This window comes from Phialemonium atrogriseum (assembly GCF_030411735.1).
Source record: "Phialemonium atrogriseum strain 8032-3 unplaced genomic scaffold QBC33scaffold_49, whole genome shotgun sequence".
In the NCBI taxonomy this organism is placed as follows: domain Eukaryota; kingdom Fungi; phylum Ascomycota; class Sordariomycetes; order Cephalothecales; family Cephalothecaceae; genus Phialemonium; species Phialemonium atrogriseum.
In genome coordinates, this window is record NW_026848186.1 from 14,589 (window position 1) to 37,512 (window position 22,924).

At 56.7% G+C, this 22,924-nt stretch overlaps 9 protein-coding genes across 9 annotated transcripts; 5 read left to right on the plus strand and 4 right to left on the minus strand.

The window, feature by feature from the left end:
* Positions 1-670: 670 nt before the first annotated feature.
* Positions 671-3,388, minus strand: QBC33DRAFT_582041 (RNI-like protein; the record flags this gene model as incomplete). The annotated part of the gene is made up of 4 exons (XM_060431309.1): positions 671-1,443; positions 1,519-1,630; positions 1,706-2,437; positions 2,585-3,388. 4 exons carry the CDS (start codon positions 3,386-3,388, stop codon positions 671-673), a joined length of 2,421 nt encoding a protein of 806 aa, XP_060278170.1.
* Positions 3,389-4,702: 1,314 nt separating this feature from the next.
* QBC33DRAFT_462403 (chalcone-flavanone isomerase-domain-containing protein) lies at positions 4,703-5,863 on the plus strand (the record flags this gene model as incomplete). Its single annotated transcript, XM_060425067.1, has 1 exon — positions 4,703-5,863. One exon carries the CDS (start codon positions 4,703-4,705, stop codon positions 5,861-5,863), a length of 1,161 nt encoding a protein of 386 aa, XP_060278171.1.
* On the minus strand, positions 5,597-6,915 carry QBC33DRAFT_553039 (thioredoxin-like protein). Its single transcript, XM_060429362.1, has 2 exons — positions 6,365-6,915; positions 5,597-6,253 (listed from the first exon to the last, which is right to left on the minus strand). The coding sequence occupies exons 1-2, from the start codon at positions 6,459-6,461 to the stop codon at positions 5,994-5,996; spliced, it is 357 nt and encodes a 118-aa protein (XP_060278172.1). The 5' UTR covers positions 6,462-6,915; the 3' UTR covers positions 5,597-5,993.
* Positions 6,916-7,160: 245 nt separating this feature from the next.
* On the plus strand, positions 7,161-8,945 carry QBC33DRAFT_582044 (BAG domain-containing protein; the record flags this gene model as incomplete). The annotated part of the gene is made up of 2 exons (XM_060431310.1): positions 7,161-7,188; positions 7,621-8,945. The coding sequence occupies 2 exons, from the start codon at positions 7,161-7,163 to the stop codon at positions 8,943-8,945; spliced, it is 1,353 nt and encodes a 450-aa protein (XP_060278173.1).
* Positions 8,946-9,598: 653 nt separating this feature from the next.
* Positions 9,599-11,123, plus strand: QBC33DRAFT_294743 (ribosomal protein L13 domain-containing protein). The gene is made up of 5 exons (XM_060423373.1): positions 9,599-9,846; positions 10,060-10,195; positions 10,295-10,348; positions 10,426-10,684; positions 10,791-11,123. Exons 1-5 carry the CDS (start codon positions 9,826-9,828, stop codon positions 10,927-10,929), a joined length of 609 nt encoding a protein of 202 aa, XP_060278174.1. The 5' UTR covers positions 9,599-9,825; the 3' UTR covers positions 10,930-11,123.
* Positions 11,124-12,310: 1,187 nt separating this feature from the next.
* QBC33DRAFT_294703 (uncharacterized protein) lies at positions 12,311-13,242 on the minus strand. The gene is made up of 2 exons (XM_060423371.1): positions 12,623-13,242; positions 12,311-12,535 (listed from the first exon to the last, which is right to left on the minus strand). The coding sequence occupies exons 1-2, from the start codon at positions 12,891-12,893 to the stop codon at positions 12,456-12,458; spliced, it is 351 nt and encodes a 116-aa protein (XP_060278175.1). The 5' UTR covers positions 12,894-13,242; the 3' UTR covers positions 12,311-12,455.
* Positions 13,243-15,977, minus strand: QBC33DRAFT_294702 (lipoxygenase). The gene is made up of 2 exons (XM_060423370.1): positions 15,235-15,977; positions 13,243-15,175 (listed from the first exon to the last, which is right to left on the minus strand). Exons 1-2 carry the CDS (start codon positions 15,534-15,536, stop codon positions 13,327-13,329), a joined length of 2,151 nt encoding a protein of 716 aa, XP_060278176.1. The 5' UTR covers positions 15,537-15,977; the 3' UTR covers positions 13,243-13,326.
* A 2,355-nt stretch (positions 15,978-18,332) lies between these two features.
* On the plus strand, positions 18,333-19,875 carry QBC33DRAFT_295060 (uncharacterized protein). The gene has a single exon (XM_060423375.1). It carries the CDS (start codon positions 18,504-18,506, stop codon positions 19,758-19,760), a length of 1,257 nt encoding a protein of 418 aa, XP_060278177.1. The 5' UTR covers positions 18,333-18,503; the 3' UTR covers positions 19,761-19,875.
* A 326-nt stretch (positions 19,876-20,201) lies between these two features.
* QBC33DRAFT_582049 (protein YTP1) lies at positions 20,202-21,951 on the plus strand (the record flags this gene model as incomplete). Its single annotated transcript, XM_060431311.1, has 4 exons — positions 20,202-20,387; positions 20,484-20,561; positions 20,632-21,477; positions 21,544-21,951. 4 exons carry the CDS (start codon positions 20,202-20,204, stop codon positions 21,949-21,951), a joined length of 1,518 nt encoding a protein of 505 aa, XP_060278178.1.
* Positions 21,952-22,924: the final 973 nt, after the last annotated feature.

The window sequence follows — 22,924 nt, forward strand, 5'->3', positions numbered from 1 at the left end:
ATGATTTCCACCCTCCCGTCCCTTATCTTTTGTCCATGCCAACCAAAACTGATGATGCCAACCAGCAAACCAACAGCACCCTGGCTGGGTCAATTCTGTTTCCGACACCCCCAAGATATAAAAAGGTTCCCCAAGTCTTCGAGGGAGACCCGCAGGGTTGCTGAAACAACGAAAAAAGACTTCAATGAGACGAGCCTCAACAGTTCCCGATTAATGCAGGGAACGAGAGGCGAAAAATGGACAAGACAGAAATAACATGAGTCGTAGGCTGGAACCAGCAGCTTGTAAAGTCTCGTCTATGTAACGCCCGAGCTGGGTATCAATGGTGAGCCACCGTAGGGAAGATAATCTCCCGGATGGCTCCCGTAAGGATGACGATTGAAGTTCGACTGATATTAGGGAATTTCTGGTGCACTCGGCCTGGACCGGACGCTTGTTCGTCCGATAAACTTGTTGTTCCAAAGCTGAGGCTTGGAGCAATCGCACATGTGGCAGCCGTGCGGCCATAGGTTTGTTATCCTACTAGGACGGGAAATCAGCTTAGCTCATGGGATCTGTAAGGAGGGCAATATCGTCAAGGTCCACCACGGTGTGACATACCATAATGTTTCGAGTCGGGTAGAGCCTTGATGATACGAAAGGGGGGGAGAGAAACCGTCGGCCGGGTGCCTCAGAGACCAGCTGGGCCGTTGTTGCCATTGCTTCGACTCGGGTTGCGGCTCGCATTCGCACCCCCTCCGAAAGGGGTCAATGGCCCGTGAGGTCCTGGTGCCAGCGCCTGTATCGAAGCTGTACTTGGGCCAGCTTCGGCCGGGACACCCCGAGCACCAGAGGCCTGCCGGTTTCTCGAAGCCTGGTGTGAGTGATTCCCACCCACAGCTGTGCTCGCAACGCCGCTCGACGGTCCAGCTGGGCTCATATCCATGGCATCGGCTCCTTGGTGAGACACCCCCAGCGGTGATGGCAGTGCCTGCGAAAATGCCATCGGGTCCTCGTGAAACTGTGCTTGTTGCGGAACAACAGGAGCATGGGGAGGAGCAGGAGTGTTGGAGAACGGGTTCGCCGGAGCTGGAGGAGGGGCGGGAATGGTATTCGACGCTGGGCCGCCGACCCCCAAACTAGCAACAGGATTATTGCCAAGAAGTGGCTGGGTATCGATCGCCATCTCACTCCCGTCTTCGAGTCCGTCGTCGTCATCGACAACGTCGGGCTCACCATCGTCCAGAGCTCCGCCGTCGTTAGTCAGAACGGGAACATGGACGGTAACAGAGGCTCCATTGGCTGGGCCGGGAAGCGCCGCATGGGCTCCCCGGTGACGCAGTTCTCCCGGGAGCGGATCATGTAGATGGGCGAAGTCACGCTCGTTGTTGAGATAGCGTCGCAAGCCGAGGACGCCCTGCCCAGAGAAGACACAGAATACTTGGCGTTGATGCTCGGTAAATTCTACGTGCACCTTGTTAGCTAAAGCACTTGCAAGTGGGGGGAAGGGGGTAGAGGTTGGGAGCCGGGACAACGTACCTGGCGGGGCATCCCTGCAGAATGCCTCAAGATCCTCTCTTAGGAAGGCCTGCACGCCGGTAAGGCTGAGGTGGGTCAGGCGAGGACACGAGTTCAGGAGTCTGATGATGCTCTGCAATAATGTTAGATACCACCACCACGTTGTGGGGGAGGAGGGGAGGGGCCACTGAGAGGACGTATGAGGTACCTTCAACGTGAGATTGGTGCAGTAGCTCAGATGGACTCTCTCCAAGCTGCTGTGGCTGGAGGGGTAGTGCTCGCCGAGGATGACATTGCCATCCGCATCTCTGCGCGACCGCAGCCGCTGATTTGCCCTTGCCAGTGCATAGACGCTTTCGTCGGTGATGTTGGCACACTTGACTAGTCCGATCCGCTTCAGTTTGGGAAGGGCCGCCAGCCGGGTGACCGAGTCGTCAGTCAAGTGCACGCAGCAGCCGAGGTCAATGTAACGGATCCTGTTGCAGCACTGGACGAGGCGCTTTACGGCGTCATCTGTGATATGCCCGCAGTGGCCGAGATGGATATAGTGCAGGTTCTTGCCCAGCCGGGAGATGGCGAAGACGGATGCATCGGTTATGTTTCGGCACTTTGCGAGGACAATGTTGCGCAGACGTGGGGCGACATCAACGATCTTCTCGACGGCGCGGTCGGTCAATCGGGCGCACGAGGTGAGGTCGAGGATTCGGAGGTGCTCGTATGTCTTGTTGGGAGGTAGTGAGAGGAACGCGCCGTCGTCGACAAGCTCGCAGTTTGCAAGGCGTAATTCGCGGAGCGACCTCCCCTTGGCAAGCAGGCTCGTGACAGGGTCGTTTCCAACAAGGCGACACTGATGGAGGTCAATCTCGAGGATGTTGGGGCAATGTTCAGCGAAGGCGCGGACCGCCTCGTCCGTCAGCTGCCGGCACTCGTTCAGTTTGAGCTGGACCAGGTGGGGCAAGCGGTTAGCATGTTATGTACTTGACGTGTTTTGAGGGAGCCGGGTGACCGGGGGACCCGGGAGGGGATCTGGGGCGGGCAACGGCAAGGCCGGATAAGGCCGAAATGAGGTTTTGTTTTATGTACATACCCTCTTTATGAACCTACAGCTCTCGGCAAGCTTGATCATGCTCTCGTTGGAGATTTTGGTGCAGTTGGAAATGTTGAGCCCTTGCAGTCTCCTGCAGTGCTCAGCGATGGCAAGTATGGAGGCCTCGGTGATCTGGTCGTCATTCGAGATGTCCAGGGCGAGCAGGTGGCCGCTGTTCTTCACCAAGGCAATGAGGCCCGAGTCTGTGAGGCCCTTGCAGTTTGTCAGAGTCAACCGCTCGACACGCGTGCAGGCGGCCAAGGGCATGACGCTGCCATCGTTAACCCTGTCGGCGAGAGCGGCCAGGTTAAGGCGCCGGATGAAGTGTCGATAGGCAAAGTATGGATCCTCCAAGCCGAGCGTCTGGCAGATGGACGAGTGCTTCTGCCAGTTGGTGCAGGCAGGGCGATGCCAGAGGATGTCGACCGAGTTACGGGCCCAGCGCTTGCAGGTCAGCATGGCATGAAGGATGTCCGACGACTGGTTCAGTTTCGAGAATATACTGATCAGGATCTCGTTGGGAAGCCGGTTGATGGGTGGGAGGCACTCGTCGTCCGAGACTTGCATATCTTGAAGGTTGGGGACGCCGAGGGAAGACTGGGAGTCATTGGCGCCGAGGAAGAAGTCGGACTCCTCGTTGTCCGCAGGGACGGGCGAGCTCGCAGATGACGAGGATCGCGAGTCCTCCTGGGCGCTCGTGTTGGCATCACCGGCATCACCGGCGGGAGCGGTCATGGTGTCGGGCGGGGACCGGCGGGCAGCCCGCTGGGCGGCAAGCACGTCGAGAGAGGGATGCTGTCTCATTGCGAAACGGCAAGGAAAGAGAGGCGCGAGGCGGCGGAAATTGCGGATCCAGGGTCGTGGGGTGGGTCGTCGTCTTCGGCCACGACGGAGGAGTCGGGTTTTGTTGATGGAGATGGGATATCGGGAGGAGATCGATGCCAGATCCGTCGAATTGTCAGCAGGGCAGGGGCCAGCCTGAAGTGCGAGCGCTGCACAAGGATGGGTCAAAGACGGAAGGCGGGATGGCAGAAGGCTGCGGGGTTGAAATCAAATTGGCTGGCTGGGTATCTCCGTCCAACAAAGATGAAGAAGGGAAACTTGGAGCAGCCCCAAAGGAAAAATCCGATGTTAAGTGGGTAGGCAGGGAGGTGCCTCAGCAGGTACCCGTGAACGGCGGATGGGATGGAATGGTGAATTTGTTTTGTTGGTGAATTTTTGGGACTGGCTGATACTTTGCAGGGTTGATGTTTTATTTAGAGCAGGCTGGGCCAAGGTCACAGCAGACCGGACAGGCTTGTGCTTGTGCGTTTTGCGAGGCGAGGCAGGGCGCGGGTGGTTTCTGCAAGACACCAAGGTAAGGCACGTGGGCCCAAAAAACAGCCTGCCCAGACAAGAGACCTGCGGGTGGGCAACGGAACTTTAGGTATAAAGCGCCAGACAAAGGTCCATCATTCCAATCAACAATCAGCCGTCATCTTGTAAGCTCTCACGCGGGCTTGGTGTTGTCTGGTGCCCAGTGGAATGCAGCTAGCTCGTGACCTCCTAGCACCAAGATGGTGACTTCGCCTACCTGACCTTTGAAGTCCCAAGTTGCCGATTTTCCCAGGAAAAAAAGAGTAAAAAAAAGAGTGAATAATGGGAAGGAAAACGCGTGCACTTCAGTTAGGTATCTATGTCTTATACTGTCGAAGATAACGTCTAGAATGAGGGTTTTATTTGGATTTCCATCAAGAGGTAAGTACAGAGGTAGGTACCTGCAATGTTTTTGACTGCCCCTCCCTCGGCGCCTCTGCAGTCCCCCAGATGCGTTGGACTTGGATAGGTATATATGACCTCATTATGGTTAGTCAGCATCCCATTGACTTCGAACCTCGTCGGAACAACTTCGGGTACCTACCAAAAAGGAACGGGATCCATTGAATTCAGTGGAATCAGACCACCTACAATCCAGGGAACGTACTCGGCCTTGGACTCTTAACACGACTACAACCATGGGGAGACTCAGTTTCTCGACCCCATTGCAGTGATCGCTCAAACGAAGAGATCGATCCATACGGACTCCCCATCGCCAAGAACCCCTCAACGCCGTGTCCAGCCCGGATGGCCACCATCACCATGTTTCGAAGATCAGCTCTCCGACAGCTGTCTCGTCCCGTAACCGGCACATCGCGCATCAGTCGGCGGGCATTTCTCTCTCCGCGCTCATCTTCTGGGCGCCCAGTCGAGCATCTGAACATCCGGCGCCTCTCTCAAGAGTCCGAGGACTTCCACAGGAACCGGCGGATATTCCTGGTCTGTGGCAGCTTCGCAGGACTCGTCTCTTTTCTCTACACGGCGTGGAGGCTGAAGGAGGAGCTGTCCAAGAGGGCGAACAAGCTCGATTCCGGCCTACCTCCGACCGACCCACTCGCCAGCAATGACGCCGCCAGCCGCAAGGTTGTCATCCACGACGAGGATGGCCGCGAGATTGTCCCCACGGGCAACAGCACGGTGAAGGAATTCCCCCGCACCATCGAGCTACCCTCCTCCTACGCGCCGACCACGCCGCAGACCGCCGCCTCCGCCATGAGCGGCGACGTGTCCATGCCGGTCCACTACACCCTGGTGGGCCTGGGGGTGCGGACCGTCACCTTCATCGGCCTCGAAGTCTACGTCGTGGGCTACTACGTCGCGACGTCGGATATCGCCGCCCTGCAGGCCGCACTGGTCAAGAGGGTCAACCCCATCGCGACGACCCTGGTGCCCGGCGAGCGGGACGAGCTCCGCACAGCCCTGCTCGACCCCGTCCAGGGCGAGGAGCTGTGGCAGGAGCTGCTGCAGCGGGGCATACCCGCCCGGTCCGTCTTCCGCGTGATCCCCGTGCGGGACACCGACTTCCACCACCTCAGGGACGGCTTTGTCCGTTCCATACAGGCCAGGTCGCCCAAGACGACGGGCCCCACCGCCGACGACAGCTTCGGTGAGGCGATGCGGAATTTCCGGGGTATTTTCAACCGCGGGGGCGTGGCCAAGAAGAAGGAGCTCCTCCTCATCCGGGATGGCCAGGGAAGGCTCACCATCGTGTACGACCCGGGCAGGGGCCCGAAGGGGAGTGGTGAGGCGGGCGGGCGAGAGCTCCTTGGCACGGTGGACGATGAGAGGATATCGCGGGCGCTGTGGCTCAACTACCTCGCGGGTAGCAAGGTGGCCAGTGAGCCGGCGCGGAAGAACATCGTCGAAGGTGTCATGGAATTCGTGGAGCGGCCTGTCGGCACAGTTGCTTCCCAAGTTGTATAGGGAGGAGCGTGCAAGCACTGTTGTGGCATATAGTGTATTTTATTTCTTATCTTGTACAAATCACAACTCCGGAGAGTCTATCCACTGGTAGCGCAACCACCCTCCAGCCAATTCCAGACGGGCCAACCCTTCAAATGGCGCCTGCCTCCTTGAGCAGCTGCTCAAGATCGTTCGACTGGCGTTTCTCCAGGTCCGAGTTGCCGCCAATGTGCTTCTTGCTGATGAAGATGTTGGGAACTGTCCGCTGGCCGCTGATTTCAAGCAGTGCGTCCTGGATCTCACTGCCGTCGTTCTCCTGGTTCAGCTCATAGGCAAGATACTTTGCGCCGTAGCCGTCGAGGATGCGCTTGGTGTTCTGGCAGTACGGGCAGTACGACTTGCTGAAAACCACTGGCGAAGAAGGATCCATATGTTAGTGTTGGCGGTTTACAGACGCTTCTCGATCGAAGCATCTAAGCAAAAGTTGCTCTAGAGTAGCGCGCCGGGTCGGGAAATACGTACTAACGGCATTCTCATCGATCAGCCTCTGTGTCTTTGCTTTTGCTGCGTCCATGTTGACTATTGATGTGCCGAATAACCTTCGAAAGATAAAGGACATTGATGTGAGAAGCGAACGTCGCAACGTGGAGGGGCAAGCGAGGGGTTTATTAAAGCTCAATTAGGTGGGTGCGTGTGGGGTCGGATGTCGACATCCAAATCTGGGGTGGCTCAAGTTACGGTATGAGGCTGATTTGTCAAGGGTGTGGGCGGGATGACGGCAATGGAATCAGGAGGCAATTGAGGCAGAACGGACGGAAAGTGACGGAAGATTTAGTGTAATGATGATGCAGGATATTTGAGCCTCAGGGGCTTTGGATCCACGTTTTCCCAATGGGAATGGACGGCCTCAATAAGTGCCTAGTGTCCCTGCTATCGTAGGAGCTACGTCAGTGATTGAATGGAAGGCTGGGAGCTGCAGATCTGCTTTCAACCCTTTTATTCTGGCATATCCTTGATACCTACTTTGCGAGTTACTACGCACATTGAGCCGAAGGTACAGGAAGAAAGATGGATTCAAGACTGGCTGAAAAGAACCTTTACCGTCTTCCGCACCCCGCTTTGGCTATCACAGGCATGGAATTTCGACCGTTATGTATTTAGCGGGGGATTACAGATTTCTGTGGTATCGGCAGTTCCATTGACCGCCTTGTGGCGTCGTCACGGTTCTATCTCACTCAGCCCATCCGACTTGAGCAGTACGGACTGCAGAAGCTCAAAGTTGGTGAACAAGTCATAAGACGGGAACTGGAATCTTTCCATGTCGATACGGAAAGATATGGGCAGAGGTACTAGGAAATCTAGAGCTGTAGAGGGCTACCTAGTGCCATCTGTTCATCAAGAAACGTGCAGAGCCACGTGACTAAATGTGAGATGGAGATCTGGAAAAGTCTGAAAAACAACCCCTGCCTGACTCGGCCTAATCAGGTGATATCTGTCCATATATCCGTATTACTGTACCTACCTACTACCTCGAGAGCTGGATTATCCGCTCCCCTTGCTCTCATTCGACCATCCCCTTCGTCGCCCTCGGTTCGCGCAGCACGTCCATTCCGCGGCAACCGCGATCCCGCTGATTGGAAGTACTGGCAACCCTCGACGACCTATCCCCAAGTGGAGCGGCTGACTGCAGTCACGTCTCCTAAGCCCTGGACTCCCTCGACCATTCAGCCTTTCCGGTTGGGACGCGTCCTTTCGCAGGACCACCAAGAACGCCAAAGTGGCTTCCGGTCAAGCAGTGCTGGCATCGTCCGGTGCCTCTCTTGCCAACTTCGCCAATATCACTACTTCGCTCCTGAAGCTCCCCCCGTCGTTACAGACCTATCTGGACGGTGCCTTCGACCAACTGTCCGGTGCGTCTGAGTACCTCCAGGCCGCCACCGGTCTCTCCCCGACGGCTCTCTATAGTACCGCCGGGGTTATTCTTCTTCTTGGAACCGTCCCGACGGTTGTCCGGAGGAATACACAGAACCAGGCCAAAGGGGGCAGGAGGAAAAGCGGCATCATGTCTCGCTACGGCTGGTCTAATCGTCCGGAGCTATCGCCCTACTCTTCAAACCTCGGTGACGGCAGTGGGGGCGTACCTGCTGTGACGGACGACGACTTCAGCTACATCACTTCCGAAGATCTCGACAACCAGGCCTATGACGAAGGCCATCGGTACCAGCGTGACCCCCGTGATAGCGGCGCCCGGGTCGACCGCTTGGCGCCCGTCGAGGTCCCCGAAGACGATATCTTGTTGATCGGGAAAAACAAGGGCGACTTTCAGCCCGCGCGCTTCCCTGCCTTCTCCATTGGCGATGGGAAGTTGCTGGTGTGTGACGTGAGGGATAGGGTCAAGCTGGTCATGCAGTTGTCGGATAGGCGCGCAAGGGGGATCAGGTTATTGTACAAGGGGCGTCAGCTGAAGGAGCTTTCAGCGCCCATACGCGAGTACGGCGTCAAGAATAATAGCAGAATCATGACTGTGCTTGATGATGTCGACGAGAGCAGCGACGAGGGCAGAAACGACCTTGTGGTTGTCGAGCATGAAGATGGAGGGGGGAAGAAGACTAAGAAGAGGAGGAAAGGCAAGAAGCGAGCTTCCGACGACAGCGGCTCCAACGTGGGCTCCAATGTTGGGTCCAATGTGGGATCCAACGTGGGATCCAATGTGGGATCCAACGCGGGCTTAGGGGTGCCGCAGGAGGATGGGAGGCGAGGCGGTTCTAGTAGCCGGGCTCAATCGCCAGCATCGGGGGTTTCGGGTGTCAGTTCAGCATCGGCCGTTCGAAGCCGGCCGATGGGGAAGCTCGACGCTATCGAAGCGCATTTCGCAACCCATCTGCTGCCGTTCTGTGTGCAATTCACGGCCAACCCACCCTCAGATTCCAAGAAGCGGGCGGATGAGCACCGAAGGCTCTCCGAGACCATCATGGAGCACGTCCTGTTGAAACTGGATGCGGTTGATACCGAGGGCGAGGATGCAGTGCGTATGAGACGGAAAGATATCGTACGCAAAGTTCAGGATGTCCTGAAGGGGCTGGATAGAAGTCTGCGCCTCTGAACGCATTCGCGCCATTGTCATCGCCATCGCCTTCTCCGCAAACCTGTCCCTCTTGGCTGGCCCCCAATGCACCTGTTCATCATCATCCTACTCCCAACACATGACGAGCCTCTCGCGGGCTTTCGACACTCGACACTCGGCTCTCGACAAGGCCCTGCGTGCCCTGCCCGCCTCTAGCAAACGATATCCGGCGCCACTCCATCACCACCCCGCCGAGGTTCTCGAGGATCAACGTCGGGATATGAGAGACTACCGTCTCAAGACGTCTCAAGATGAGTGTTACCTATTACAGAGCGTTTTCTAATTGGCATTGGGGCAATAACTAGTGCGTCGAAGCAGCATTTTGAGAACCCATGCATAGCTCGTGACGATCGTATATTCCGTAGATTGCACTTGACCAGCGCAGAAATCGCAGAGATGCAACATGTTCCGTTTCGTACTTTCTATCCATACACCAGTTACCTCCCCATCATTCTGGACTGGCAGTGGCAGTGGCAGTGGTAATGCTGTCTGAAGACGGCGTTTGCCGGCTTAAATTTATCACGTGACTTGCAGCGTGACAAGGTCTCCTTGCCCTAAGCCCCAGAGGCTCCAAGTTTGACCGCTCGCTTCCCAGCCCCACCTCTTTCCAAAAGCAGCCCTAGCTCCATTTGGGCTTCGGGCACACCTCTACCATCTCTTTTGTGGATTGATAATTATTTTCCAACCTCAAGTGAACTTGATATCATCACAACGCCACGAGGGCAACATAGGTAAGCTCGGATTACAGACTTCGTCGCGCATCATCGTCGAAGTTTGTTTGCTGAGCAGTCGCCAGACATCTTTTCCCCTTCTTCAGTTCCCTTCTTTTCTCCCACATTTGTGGTGGTGACGGGCAAAGATGTCGACCTTCGAGCCGGTTGTGAGTAATCCCCAGCGATCTTGATTGAGTCCCCTTCTCTGGCGCAGCGCAATGATGGAATCGAGGATATCATCGGGCCGGTAGCTCTGGATGCGATTGCGATGGCGGTGCGAAGGCGGCACCGTGGCAACGAGTCGCGGCCGGATGATTCTGCGGCGACGCACAAAACGGGAGATATAGAGACTATTTTTGCTGACCTTTCTTTCCCACCAGGTCGTCATTGATGGCAAGGGCCACCTTCTTGGTCGCCTTGCCAGCATCGTCGCTAAGCAACTCCTGAGCGGCCAGAAGATCGTCGTTGTCCGCTGCGAGGCCCTCAACATCTCCGGCGAATTCTTCCGTGCGAAGCGTATGTCACACTACCCTCCAGCAGATCCGAACGGCCACGCGGTGGATTGATATTTGGGGACGCCGGTGTTACGAACGAGAAGCTGACTCCGAGATATAGTGAAGTACCATGCCTACCTCCGGAAGATGACCCGATACAACCCGACACGAGGTGGTGAGTTCGGATGCTCCCTCCCCCCCTACGACGACATACCCGTGCAGAGCTGGCGATTGGCTGACTCTCATCCCCAGGTCCTTTCCACTTCCGCGCTCCGTCCCGCATCTTCTACAAGGCGGTTCGAGGCATGATCCCCCACAAGACCGCCCGCGGTGCGGCTGCTCTCGAGAGACTTAAGGTCTTCGAGGGTGTTCCTCCCCCGTACGACAACAAGAAGAAGATGGTCGTCCCCCAGGCTCTCCGAGTCCTGAGACTCCAGCCGGGCCGCAAGTACTGCACCGTTGGACGGTTGAGCCACGAGGTTGGCTGGAAGTACCAGGACGTGGTCGTGAGGTGCGTTTGGACCTCATACCGGCGGGCGGCCGTGGCTAGGAGACTGGTCGCTTGGCTTGGTTGCGCCGCCGAAGGACGAATTGTGTTTGCTAACTCTGTGTGGCAGACTCGAGGAGCGAAGAAAGGCGAAGGGCGCTGCCTACTACGAGCGCAAGAAGTTGGCTCAGCGCCAGCTGTCGGAGGCGAAGAAGAGCGCGAAGGTCGACAAGAAGACGCAGCAGGCCCTCGAGGCCTATGGCTACTAAATGTAGCTATCGGCGACCCTTTTCTGTCGTTTGTGCGTTTTCTCTCTAGATTGGCGTGGTGGTTTCAGGGCATCATCAACTTCATTTGCGTTGGAATGGGGATGGGCAATGGCTATTTATCACATTGTGTGTCCCTCGGCAGGGACCCTAAAATAAACACAGACACCCAATGGAGATGAGCTTGCATGGCATGAAAAAAGAAAACCCCGAAGCCAGATTTCTGGACCATTTGTTGTCTTCTCTCGTCACACACTGCGTTGGAATATCCGACCCATACGTTGGTGTGTGTGGTGTGTTTTCTCTGATCATCATCCACTCGTCCCTCCTGGGACTTCTTTGCGAGACTATGACGCTTCATTTAAGTATCACAATGCCTTCCATCGGTCTATGAGCAATGCTACGTCTGCCTTGGGTGTGACCACCTCATTGCCTGTTTCGGGATATCACCTGATGCCATCTCCAAACGAAACCCCCCCTTCCCCGTCTCCCACCCAAATGGCTGATAATCTGTTTCCCTATCGCCGATGGCAATTTCGCCCTCCTCCCCCTTTTATATCTCCAATTGACTCCCTCGCAGCCCGAGGCCCTCCCATCTCTCACACCTACTCCCGGGAGAGCCCTTCTACCTGGTCTTGTCTTCCACTTTGCCTCCAGACGGGATAACGGCCGATGTTTTGCGCCGGTCGGCCAAAGAGGCGCTCCATAAACGACGCCTGACAGAGGTCATCATGGGCCAAGTATAAACTTAGTATCCTCTCTGGGATCACAGGCCTGCGAAGTTTTATCAAGGCATTACTCTTGAATTGCGCATTCTCTAGACGAGCGCAAAACAAGACAGGTTGGATCATAATTTGATGGATTCCACGAAAGATTTTGGGACTGTGGGAAATTCTTTGCTCAATGGTATCTAACTCTGAGAGAGGCCGAATTCTGGACTACTCAATCCAATACGAGGCGTACGAGGCTCTCCGCTCCGAGAAACCTAACCTTAACCACCCGCTGCCAAAGGCCTCACAATATCGGGGCGGTGTGGAAGCCAGACGGGCATAAACCCTTGTACTATTCCACTCAGATTCTCTCCCTGTATCTATGTAAGGAACTGAGGTTGAAAGCCGCCATGTCAGAGCCCAAGACGGTTCAAGAACAAACATGGGTCTTCCTTGAACAACACAATTCCCTTCGCTGTGCACTCGTGGGGAACTTCTAATTCCCAGTTCCGGTTTGTATTCTGCAGCAGCGGTTCGACCCTCGAAGGACTTATGTAACCAAAACCAACGGTCCCCAAGATCATGTTTCGCTAGGTTGGCATGACCGAGCTCTTCCTCGGCAGGCTTAACTTTTGTACAGCCTGGGTGCTGTTGGGGTTGGCACCCTCGATCCACGCCGCCAATCTGGGAACAGGCTCGACGTCCGCTTTCCAACACCCAACGATACCGGCTGTCTCTTGTGCGAAGCGGGCAGAAACCATGTCGCGGCCAGCTGACTCGTCTATCCTCCTCGGCAACTCAACCTGTGGCCCGGCCATTTCACGATATATCGTCGACCTCCATTTTCTCTTCTGCTTTCGCTTCCGGGTCCTGTTTTGAAGCATCAACCGCCGACGAATCTACAAGCAAGTCTTGGTGAGCAATTCATCCGTCCATCCGTCAATCGCTCCGCCCGGAGGAGCAAAAGGAGCAAAGAGCAAACGTACCCTTCATGACGACCTCTCCGTCAGCCTCCATCTTCCGCTTGAGCGCGTACCCCATCTTCCGCTCGAGCTTCCTCTGCTTCTTGGAGCTGACGGGTTTCCTCGGCCCGCTGGTCGGCATCAGCCCCGTCCTCGCGCCGCACCGCTTGTCCGCCGCCTTGACGACGCCCGCCTTGCCCGCCTCCGACTGCTGCTGCCGGAGCTTGCGGGTCTTGTTCGCGCGCGCCGCGAGGCGGTTTTTCGACGCCTTGTTGGGGTTCTTGACTGAAGGCATTTTTTCTTTCGGGTTCCGCTTTCTTCTTCGGGTTTGTGGTGGACTGGTTTTATTCGAGGCGGAATCTGTTGGCTTGGGGTGTGAGTGGTGGACATTGAAACAAAAAAAAAAAAAAAAAAAAAAAACTATCGATGGCGGGGTTAGAAGTGTAACAGCTGTTACCAACTGCTACCCAGTCATAGGGGCCGTCAAACAGAACACTTCCGATGCCAGGATTCAGGTCTTTGAGATCATCACTCTTTGCCCAAAGATGACAAACGCCTGAATATTCTACAGCCAATCTAACGAACCCTTTACAACAGCTAAACCTCCGGACACGCTGCGCAAAGCCGGCCAGCGGCCTATCTCCGACGCAGGCCACACCCACGCTCCCCCCCAACCACAGATTTACACCCCTATCATACACGGGTTGTTTCGTCCACCCCCATTCAGCTCAGATTAGGATAGAAACAGCAGTCTGCCCCGGATCCAGCACCATGTACGGCACGGCGCCCTCATCCTGCGCGACGCTATTATAGTAGAACCTCCTGGCAAGCCCGCACAGCGCTCGGTAGAACGCCTCGCTCGCCCGGGCGTCGCGCCCGCCCACCCGGCACACCCTGTACTGGCTGAGGGCGTAGTTGAGCAGGGTGCGGTCGGACTCGACGCGGAAGCTCAGGAGCCAGGGGATCTGCGCGGCGAGCAGCCACTCGCGCTGGCGGCCGAGCGGGAGGGCGGCGGCGAGGTCGGGCTCGGCGAGGGAGAGGAGGCGGGTCAGGGAGGTGGGCAAGGGGCTGCAGAGCATGGGCGGTTTGGCGGGGACGAAGGACTGGTAGAAGTTCTGGAGGTAGTTGACGGCCGTGTGGAAGGGCGAGGCCACGTGGATGCACATGGTGATGGCGTCGGCGAGGTGGGCGCGCGTCGTGATGGTGGGGAAGGTCTTGACGTGGCCGCTGGTCTGCACCTCGGCGCTCCAGGCCTGGATGTGCCGGTCCCGGGCTACGGCGGCGTCGTCGGGGTAGTGCGGCTCCAGCATGGACTCGACGTAGGTGCGGAGGACGTTCCAGATCAGAAGCATGTTCTTGGCGTAGGGGTAGTTCCTGTAGCGGGGGTGCTCGAGGGACTCCTCGTCGGCGGGGAAGCCGCGGCCGTGGAGATCGGTGGGGACATACCGGGCCTGGAAGTCGAAGTTGTCAAATGAGTGGCGGATGAAGCTGTAGGCCTGGTCCGGGGTGAGGCCGATGAGCTCGACGATGACCTGCGGGACAAGCGAGGCCCTTGCCGCGGCGTTCAGGGAGAGCGTCTTGTACCAGTGCGGGGACAGGATCTTGTAGACGATGTGCTCCATGGGGATTGTGCGGTTCGTCGCAACAATAATGGCCTCCTCGACGAGGTGGGATTCCGTCAGGTGAACGGCGAGCTCGTGGCGGATCCAGTCCGATACCTGGGCACAGGTTTTGGCATATCGCCAAGGCCAGTCCTCCTTCTCCCCAGCCGTGGAATCCGTGGGGAGCATCCGCTGGTTGAATATAGTGACGGACTTGTCCATCGAGCCCTTGTAGTCGATGCAGATGGCGACAGGGTGCAGCTTTCCATCCTCATGGAGGCGGAAGAGACTGACCGCGCAGCAGGTCCAGTTGTCGTTGCTTCCAGGCTGCTTGTTGTGCAGTTCTCCGGCGGGATCCGGGACACCTGCTGCCTCGCGGAAGTAGCTGCAGTCCTGCATAAAGAGAGACTTCGGGTCTGCCTCTGTCAGGACGTCTGCCCATTTGTCGTAACCGCCAGCTCTGGCCGCCGCGACGAATTCGCCGAGGAAGGAATCCGAGACAAGCCGGATGGTCGTCGGGTTTGTACCGCTAAACTGCTGGTCTGCAAACCGACGGTCGCTGTACCAGTCTTCGAGATGGCCCAGGTTCTTGCCTCTCGCGATGTCGACCGCCGACTTGCGGTGGTGCTGGTTGTAATCGACAACGTCGTCGATCGTCAACCCCTGCTGCGGGCAGCCACCAACCACGGCCCTGGCCTTGGAGAGGATCCACTCCCTCGTCCTCCCCAGGAACTCGTCCGGGGTGACCTTTTGCAACATTACCTGGGCTTGGGCCAAGCCGAGCACGTTGAAGATCTTCCACTGGGCAACATCATCTTCGGCGGGGATGTGAGCTAGGGCTGGCGGGTACTGGGCTGGCTTTCCGTCTGGGAGCGTTGGGTACGGTGTAAACTTGAACGCTTGCCTCTTCTCTTCGAGGCTGGTATACCGGGGCAGCGTCGGCTCCACCGCCAGCACGTCAAAGTATGTGGCGAAACTGTGGACAAGAAAACACGTGTAAGTGGCTGACATGGCTTGAAAGGGGGGATTTCCCACCTCTGCTCGATTTGAGAGTACACCTGAGTCAGGGCGACTTGAGTACCCGCGTAGGTGCCCTCGGTAATATTACCGCCAGCATCAACGGCCTTGGTCGAGTCCTCGGGGTCTATCTTGGAATAGAGCTTCAAGTCTACGAGCTCGTTGCTGAAGACGCCAGTATCGTAGCTTGGCAAGATTGCATCGCGCACACTCAACGGCAGCTTGCTCAAGAACTCCTTCTCGGGCTCATGCTCAAGGATCGAGTCTAGACTTGAACACGGTATGGAAGCTGGAGGAGTGGGGAGAAGATGATTGGCCATATCGATGGGTGGGGGTAAGATGAGAGAGTGTTTGCTTGATACTGGCCTAGGGTTTAATAGGGGGTCTAATCAAGAGGGGGCTGAAGGGTCCGCGCGAGACATGCTTGCCGGTCAAGCATTGATGGGCCAGATATCCGGATGCCATTGGTCTTATATGCCCCGCTGCGGCGGGTTTCTGCGAGCCGCAACACAAGGGGCAGTACCAGCCCTACGAGGCATGCGGGGAGTCGGAAGTAACGAGTACCTCATCAGCTGAAATATGACCAGGTACCTCCGCGCCGGCGCTTACAGAAGGCTGACAGTAAGCTTCGTCGGTGAAGGCGAGCCTCCTCCATGAATATTCTATCAGTTTTCGTGAGGCTGTCACAAGGTAATATTAGATATCAGTTGTCATCGGATGATGTATGATGCTGCCATTTCATGTCGTGCAGAGCATGGGCGAGCGGCTGATCGTCTGCGGCTGACGTGGGCACTCAAATAGGTGTATACTATCAATACCTGCCCAATGAGGTTGGATGGCTGCCAATTTTTGCGTTCCGTATCTCTACGAATGAACTAAAGGCAAAAGCGCTGAGCCACGCCCTTCTGTACCCTCCGAATCGTAGACCAACCAACCAGTTGCTAGCCTCGCCTCAGGTAACTATCAACCTGTTTCATCATTGTCATTATAAAGACGTTACTTATACTTCTGTCACCATACCAGCGTAGCATGTGGGGTTTGGAAAGGGGGGTACTACGTCAATAGTCAGACGATTCGGCATTAAATGGTAATATAAACGTATTATATCCAGTGTTCTGACATCAGCTAAGAGCTCCGGTTTGTCGTTGATGAGGGATAGGCAATCGCAGCTGGAATGGCCATCCTTTGTCAACGTTACAGATTTATACAATAGGCTATGCTCACCAATTACCTATAATTATGATTGGCCTCGAAGACGAATGAATGACTGCAGGTCTGCTCTTATCTCACAATAGTGGCCCCAGTGTGGCCATTGAATGTTCAACCAGTTGCAGTCTACACTGCACTTTGCCAAGGTTCGAGGAATGGAACGAGGCATCACTGCAATCGGAATCGAGGAGCAGCACAAGAGGACACCATCACGAGAACGTGGAGGAATTGAATATGCGTTTCTTAACCTGAGCGCTGCTGGAGCCAAGGCCCGGACGCTTGGCTGGGGAATCATGCTTCTGGCATTTAAGACATAATTATTAATTAATTCCCAGAATCCCGATTTTGAATGAAGGCCACGCTTAAGTACGCGCTGGTACCTAGCTCCCTTCAGAAATATCTATCCTGTTGCCTGGTTGTTGATTGGCATAGGAAAGAATTTGGACACTGGGGCATACATGGAAAAGGAGGCATCACCGAGAACATTCCGTTGCCGAGCTGATCCATCAATCGCAGACGGGTACACCTGGGTCTGAGCTAAAGGTTGGACAAGACACATGCACTTCTTGGCAGTACGCGCGGTGGTTGGGGTACCGGATCGGGTTTGGGTCAGTAATACCAGCCTGTTCCATGCCCCTTTTCAGGTTCAAAATCATCCCATTTTGGGTCACAAGGACTGGCTCCGTCCCAATCAATACCTCTCGATGGAAAGGGTGCGAGTTTCTCAGTTACCTACTGTGAACCAGCTCCTGTGCTGACGGAGAGAAGGCTATGCCATGACTACTCGCTTAGTGGCGGTATCTCTCTTCCATGAGGGCTTCGCCAGACCAACTCAACCCTGGTACTTGTCCAAGGCAAAGTAGCAGCCTCTGAGTAACGGGCTCCCGAGTATCATGTAGTCCTGCGGCGCCTCTTAAGGCCACGAGGGCGGGCGTGGCCATAAACAGGCAGAGTGCCGTCGTCCCAGACGACCTCTAGCATGTAGTCGTAGGGTGAGAACACACAAAGGTCATCCCCAGGCAGCTCTTCACGATCTTCGCACAGAAGCCCCTCTACCTGATAATTAGAGATCGTGATCCGGGAGCGTAAGGATGGGCAGCAAAGGTTTCGAACCGGGCGGCTGAGCCCGTCGACCCTGCTTGTTAATGGCACGAGCTTCATCACCGTATCCTTGTAGATCAGGTCTCGGTTGATACCGCCAAACATTATCTCCCCGGGGATCTGTGCCGTGTCTCGGATATGGCAACCGAGAAGAATGGTGATAGATATTGTTATCTAGAACGCCGCTGCCACTTATCTTGGTGGACAGACTGTTGCTTCCGGCAGTGGAAAAAGCCAAGAGAAGTGCTGAAAGCTGAATAGCGACTGTTTCCCAAGTATTGGCTTGGCTCACGTTGTGGCTGGGTGGTAGATCCCTGTCCCCTGCCGGAGCCGCCTTCGGCGGTGGCGATGCAGCCGCACTATGGAATGGGGTGACTGCCAGCGCCCTAGCATTCCAGAAGAAGTCGGGGAAAGACGAATGCAATCTCAGACTCTAGGAGCAGCTGGGTTCGCTAAGGATTACCTAGTCACGTGGATGTTCAGGCGGGGCTACAGCTGGAAAGTAAGATTCTCCACTGGACGACAGCGGGGTTCCTTTACTCTTGTCAAATCACCGGTTGTCAAATAAACTTCCCCCGCCTTTTAGGCTTCGAGGCTTCGGATAGTCTGCCTGCCTAGTAATCGGCACCAGGTAGGAATGGAGACTGGGGTAGCTAAGCATGGCCTTGAAATTGGACTGACTGTTGTATTAATATAGAGTCGTTGCTGGGGCTGTGCCTGCAGATCAGGATCGGCGTAGTTGTGTAATTGCTCTTCATCGGACCCCCCACCATCAAATTCCGTGCCACAGTCCGCACATCGTTGTCCTTCTTCCCGGTCCATCTCCGGAAGCACCCCGAGGGAGAACATTTGGCGGCAGCAATTGCAGCCAAGCCAATCTCCGGCGCCAAACCAGTCGGCCAGTTAGAAGTCAAGACGACGACTTGTTGGGGTGGCCCTGTCAAAACCAAAAGCAGAAAAAAAGATATAAAAAAAAGATGTCGGCGGCAGAACCCAGCCCAGAATCATCACCCACCCGACCCTCGCTTGGGAACATTTCCAGCGTCATCAAGGGGGAGATCGATGCACGGCATTCCGAAATCGAATCGCTCAACCAGAGGATCCACTCGAACCCCGAACTGGCGTACGAGGAGCACAAGGCCCACGATGCCTTTGTCACCCACCTCCGCTTCCTCAACTTCGAGGTGACTCCGCGTGCCTACGGGCTCGACACGTCCTTCTCGGCTGAGTTCGGCTCGGGCGGACGCCTGGTCGTGTACAATGCCGAGTACGACGCCCTCCCCGGCATCGGCCACGCCTGCGGCCACAACCTGATCGCCTCGGCGTCCTTCGCCGCCTTCCTGGGCCTCGCGGCGGCACTCAAGTCGTCTGGCGTGCCGGGCCGGGTCCGCCTGCTCGGCACCCCGGCCGAGGAGGGCGGCGGCGGCAAGCTCAAGCTGCTCGCGGCGGGGGCGTACCGGGGCGCGGCGGCCAGCCTGATGGTCCACCCGGGGCCGGGCCAGCGGACGGCCGAGCCGCTGCGCGAGGTTGCCTTTGTGCGGACGCTTGCCAACGTCAAGGTGCGCGTCTACTTCACGGGCCGCGAGGCGCACGCGGCCATCGCGCCGTGGGACGGCATCAACGCGCTCGACGCCGTGTGCCTGTCGTACAACGCCGTGTCCATGCTCCGCCAGCAGATCCGCCCGCACGAGCGCATCCACGGCGTCTTCCGCGCCGTCGGCGACCGCCCAAACGTCACGCCCGCCCACTGTTGCGTCGAGTACTACGTCCGCAGCGACACCCGCGCCGCCGCCCGCCGCCTGTGGGATAGGGTGCGCAAGTGCTTCGAGGGCGCCGCCCTCGCCACCGGCTGCGAGATGAGGTATGAGGAGTTCAACTCGTACTCGGACGTGCGGCCCAGCTCGGCCCTGTGCCACGCCTACGTCGAGGCCATGCCCGCCGGCACCGTGCGCTACGACCCGCCGGCCCCGGACTTCTTCGGCGGGAGCACCGACATGGGAGACGTGACGTACGCGTGCCCCGGCTTCCACGGCATCTTCGGCATCGACACGGAGGAAGGCGTGGCGAACCACACCAAGGGTTTTACCGCCGTGGCGGGCACGAAGGACTCCCTCGAGAGGGCCGTCGCGTGTGGCAAGGGCATGGCGCAGGTGGGATGGAAAGTGTTGACGGATGATATATTTGCAGCCGAGATGAAAAAGGAGTGGGAAGCGGACATGCAGCGCGCTACTTAGCTTTCAGCACTGCCTCCTGCCTCCTTTCGGCTCTTCCAGGGAGTGTCTGGCTCGCACCCCTTTTTTCCTTTCTCTCAATCCAGATATACCCTGATAGTTACATTTATCCTGGTATAACAATAAATTTGTGCCTTGAAATGTAATTGTGCCTGTACTGATTTTGGCGAAATTCGAGGAATTGGACCCCACAATGGGGGTTTTGAAGCCAATCATGGCAGGTGTCAAGACTATGAATCAGCAGAGGACATGTCCGACATTCCGAAACCACCGGTGCCACCTTCCCATTCTCTCCAATGCCTCTTCTTTGTCGCCCAGGTATTCCTCGATTCAACTCACCGGACTTGTTCTCTTCTCAGAGACAAAGGGGTTGATCTTGACGACCTCGTCCTGTCCGACTGGTTGCGGAGACGACGAACCCACCGGACACCCTCGAAATCCAACATGATGCGATCGCCTGAGGGTCGAGGCAACGCGGCCTCGTCTCTTCTTCAACGCCTTCCTCAATCGCCTTCCGCATCGGCAGCAGCCGTCGTGATTGTCGCCGCTGCATTTTTGCCAGTTGCTCTGGCCCACGATCACGGGACGGAAAACATCGAGGAGGGAGCGACGGTCTCGGCGGACCCGATTGTACGTATTCCGGACCCCTGGAGGATCGGCATACAGATTACAAGTTTGCTGCTGGGTGGCCGAGCGTGCGCGGGAGGCTAACAGACGAACTCGCAGGATGCTACATTATGGGCCCATATTTTTATCCAGGCACTTGCGTTTGGGATCTTGTACCCAATTGGCATGGTCCTAGGAGTAAGTGTTTTGTCTTGCAAGGTTACGGAAGAAAGGGGGTTCACGATGATGCTGACATAGCCTCTTCCAGATGATCAAGAGCCGATGGCATGTCCCTCTCCAAGTCCTAGCCACCATCATTGCCTTCCTCGGGTATGCCCTCGGCCACATGCACAAGGGCAGACAGTTCGTCCCGAATAACGTCCATTCCAAATTCGCGACGCCCCTGTACATCATCCTCATCGTCCAGATCATCCTCGGCGTCTATCTCAGGCTCCATCTCGAGAGGGGCTTCCACGGCCGCGTGCGCCCCGTCATCCGGCTCCTACACAGCATCAATGGCAAGGCGTTCCCGGTCGTGTCGTGGACCCAGATGCTCTTCGGCGGCATCACTACCCTGGGCTTCTGCCAGGGCGACCATTTGGGCCAGTGCCTTGCGCACTTCATCATGGGCAGTGCCTTCATCGCATACGGTATACTGCTGACAATCCTGCTTCTGGTTGGGCAGCTGTGGCTCAAGCGGACTGGCCGTTCGCAGGAGTTCTTCGACAGCGTGGTCATCGCGGCTTGGGGATGTGTCAACACCTTTACCGAGCACAGGTGGGGCACCGCTTGGGTCAAGAATGACTGGCAACACACGACCATGGGCATAATCTGGTGGTGCGCCGGCCTGGCAGGTGTGTGGCTCAGCAAGGGACGGGACGGCCAGCCAAAGAGGAACTTCATCCCCGGCTTTGTGATCCTCATCACCGGGTGGGCCATGTCTGCGCATCCCCAGGCACTGCACACCAGTGCCGCGACCCACAGCATGTTCGGGTACACCCTCATGGCCGCCGGCTTGACGCGCATCATCGAGATCTCCTTTGTGGTCAAGGACAAGACCGGCATTTCCGAGGATGGCTACGAGATCAACAGCTTCCAGTATCTCCCCGTTTTCGTAAGTCTTTCCGACGGCGTGTCTGGACTCTTACACCCTTCCGTTTCGTTGCTAATATTGGTCTAGCTTCTCTACGCGTCTGGGTTCCTCTTCATGGGCGCTACTGAGGAGCAGATGGCCTTCATCGCTTCATCCTCGATGGACCACGTAGCATACATCCTCATCCTCTACAGCCTTGCCTTCCTGGTGTTCCTCTTCGCCCACGTACTCATCCACCTGTACGACCGCGCCGCCAACTCCCCCGCTGCTGCCAAAATCGCCGCGAACGGCAGAGTGCGCCCGGGCGACAGGGCCCTTGACGATACACAGTTGAGGGATGCCGAGGAATTCGAACTAGATGGCCTGGTGAGTGAGGACGAGGACGAAGAGCAGGCGGCGAGGAGGAAACTGCTCAGGGAAGACGGCAGCGACGAGGATGCCGGGCTGGCCAGTCCAAGCACACTCGGGCGCAACAGCGACCGGACGGCGCCCTAGACCATGGTGATGGTCATGACATCATGTCTAGGATGGGAAGAGACATAACCCGGCTGAAAGTGACGGCGAAGGCAAATGTATCGAACTGGAGAAAGGCAGCGTTTGGGTTGGCTTTGCACGGAAATACGGCGGAGTTCCGGACTGTTGTTGGTGAGGTGTTGCATATTCCCTTTCAGTTTCGTGTGTACACAAGCAGCGACAGAAGACTATGGTAATTTTTGATATAATAGATCATCAGTGTGGCTAACTTCAGATTGATTTGACTGCAGGATTGAGTCGGGATGCCGTGAATCCCAAAACCTGCCGCGGCCCACTCCCCCCCCCCCAGCGCTCATGGCCACTTCGGTTCAAGAATGGCGACCCAGGCAACCAGCCCACGGCGCGAGTTGCTTATGTTCACTTGGAACCAATATGGACCCCTTCCCGGGTTGATATTCCCGCCGCCGGACGGCATCTTGCGGGGTCCCGTCGCTTACACCCGGATAGCCAGAGTGCACGAAGGAGCAGCAGCTGCCAAGTGCAGAGGGTAGCTCCTTTCCACCGCTGCACGACGTCAACAGCGATGGCGATGTCTTGATCAATGCAGCCCGGAAACAAGATCTCCCAGCTGGGGTTACCCTAGCCGGCCATCCAGGGAACTCACCCGCTGCGCGCGCGGCGTCAGACCACCACCGGGAAGCCGTTGACGGGCCCTATCAGGAGAACTTCACAATTACCAGTGGCATCACCCCAGTGGCCTCATCACCTCTGCAGTGGTGAGGTCACCCGGTGTGGAGGTTATATCCTTCGACAATTATCCGCCTCCCTCTGTCGGCAATATGCGCGGGTTCCTATAACTGAGGGGTTTATAATTACCTCCCCCGTTTTCATTAACAGATCACGCACCTCGCGAGTTGGGTCGTCAATCACCGGGACTCCCAGGGGAATGGCGCCCGGTTACGCGTCTGCTGCACTGTGCTCTTCCAGCAGATAC

Bases quoted from the DNA above. Each gene is read 5' to 3' on its own strand.
- QBC33DRAFT_553039 (XM_060429362.1), bottom strand. From the start codon at position 6,461: ATGTCCTTTATCTTTCGAAGGTTATTCGGCACATCAATAGTCAACATG. The intron at 6,254-6,364 runs GTACGTATTTCC...CTTCTTCGCCAG, and splicing joins GATCGATGAGAATGCCGTTA to TGGTTTTCAGCAAGTCGTAC.
- QBC33DRAFT_294703 (XM_060423371.1), bottom strand. From the start codon at position 12,893: ATGCCTTCAGTCAAGAACCCCAACAAGGCGTCGAAAAACCGCCTCGCG. The intron at 12,536-12,622 runs GTACGTTTGCTC...ACTTGCTTGTAG, and splicing joins CGGAGAGGTCGTCATGAAGG to ATTCGTCGGCGGTTGATGCT.
- QBC33DRAFT_294702 (XM_060423370.1), bottom strand. From the start codon at position 15,536: ATGGCCAATCATCTTCTCCCCACTCCTCCAGCTTCCATACCGTGTTCA. The intron at 15,176-15,234 runs GTGGGAAATCCC...TCTTGTCCACAG, and splicing joins TACTCTCAAATCGAGCAGAG to TTTCGCCACATACTTTGACG.
- QBC33DRAFT_295060 (XM_060423375.1), top strand. From the start codon at position 18,504: ATGTCGGCGGCAGAACCCAGCCCAGAATCATCACCCACCCGACCCTCG.
- QBC33DRAFT_294743 (XM_060423373.1), top strand. From the start codon at position 9,826: ATGTCGACCTTCGAGCCGGTT. The intron at 9,847-10,059 runs GTGAGTAATCCC...CTTTCCCACCAG, and splicing joins TGTCGACCTTCGAGCCGGTT to GTCGTCATTGATGGCAAGGG. The intron at 10,349-10,425 runs GTGAGTTCGGAT...TCTCATCCCCAG, and splicing joins ATACAACCCGACACGAGGTG to GTCCTTTCCACTTCCGCGCT.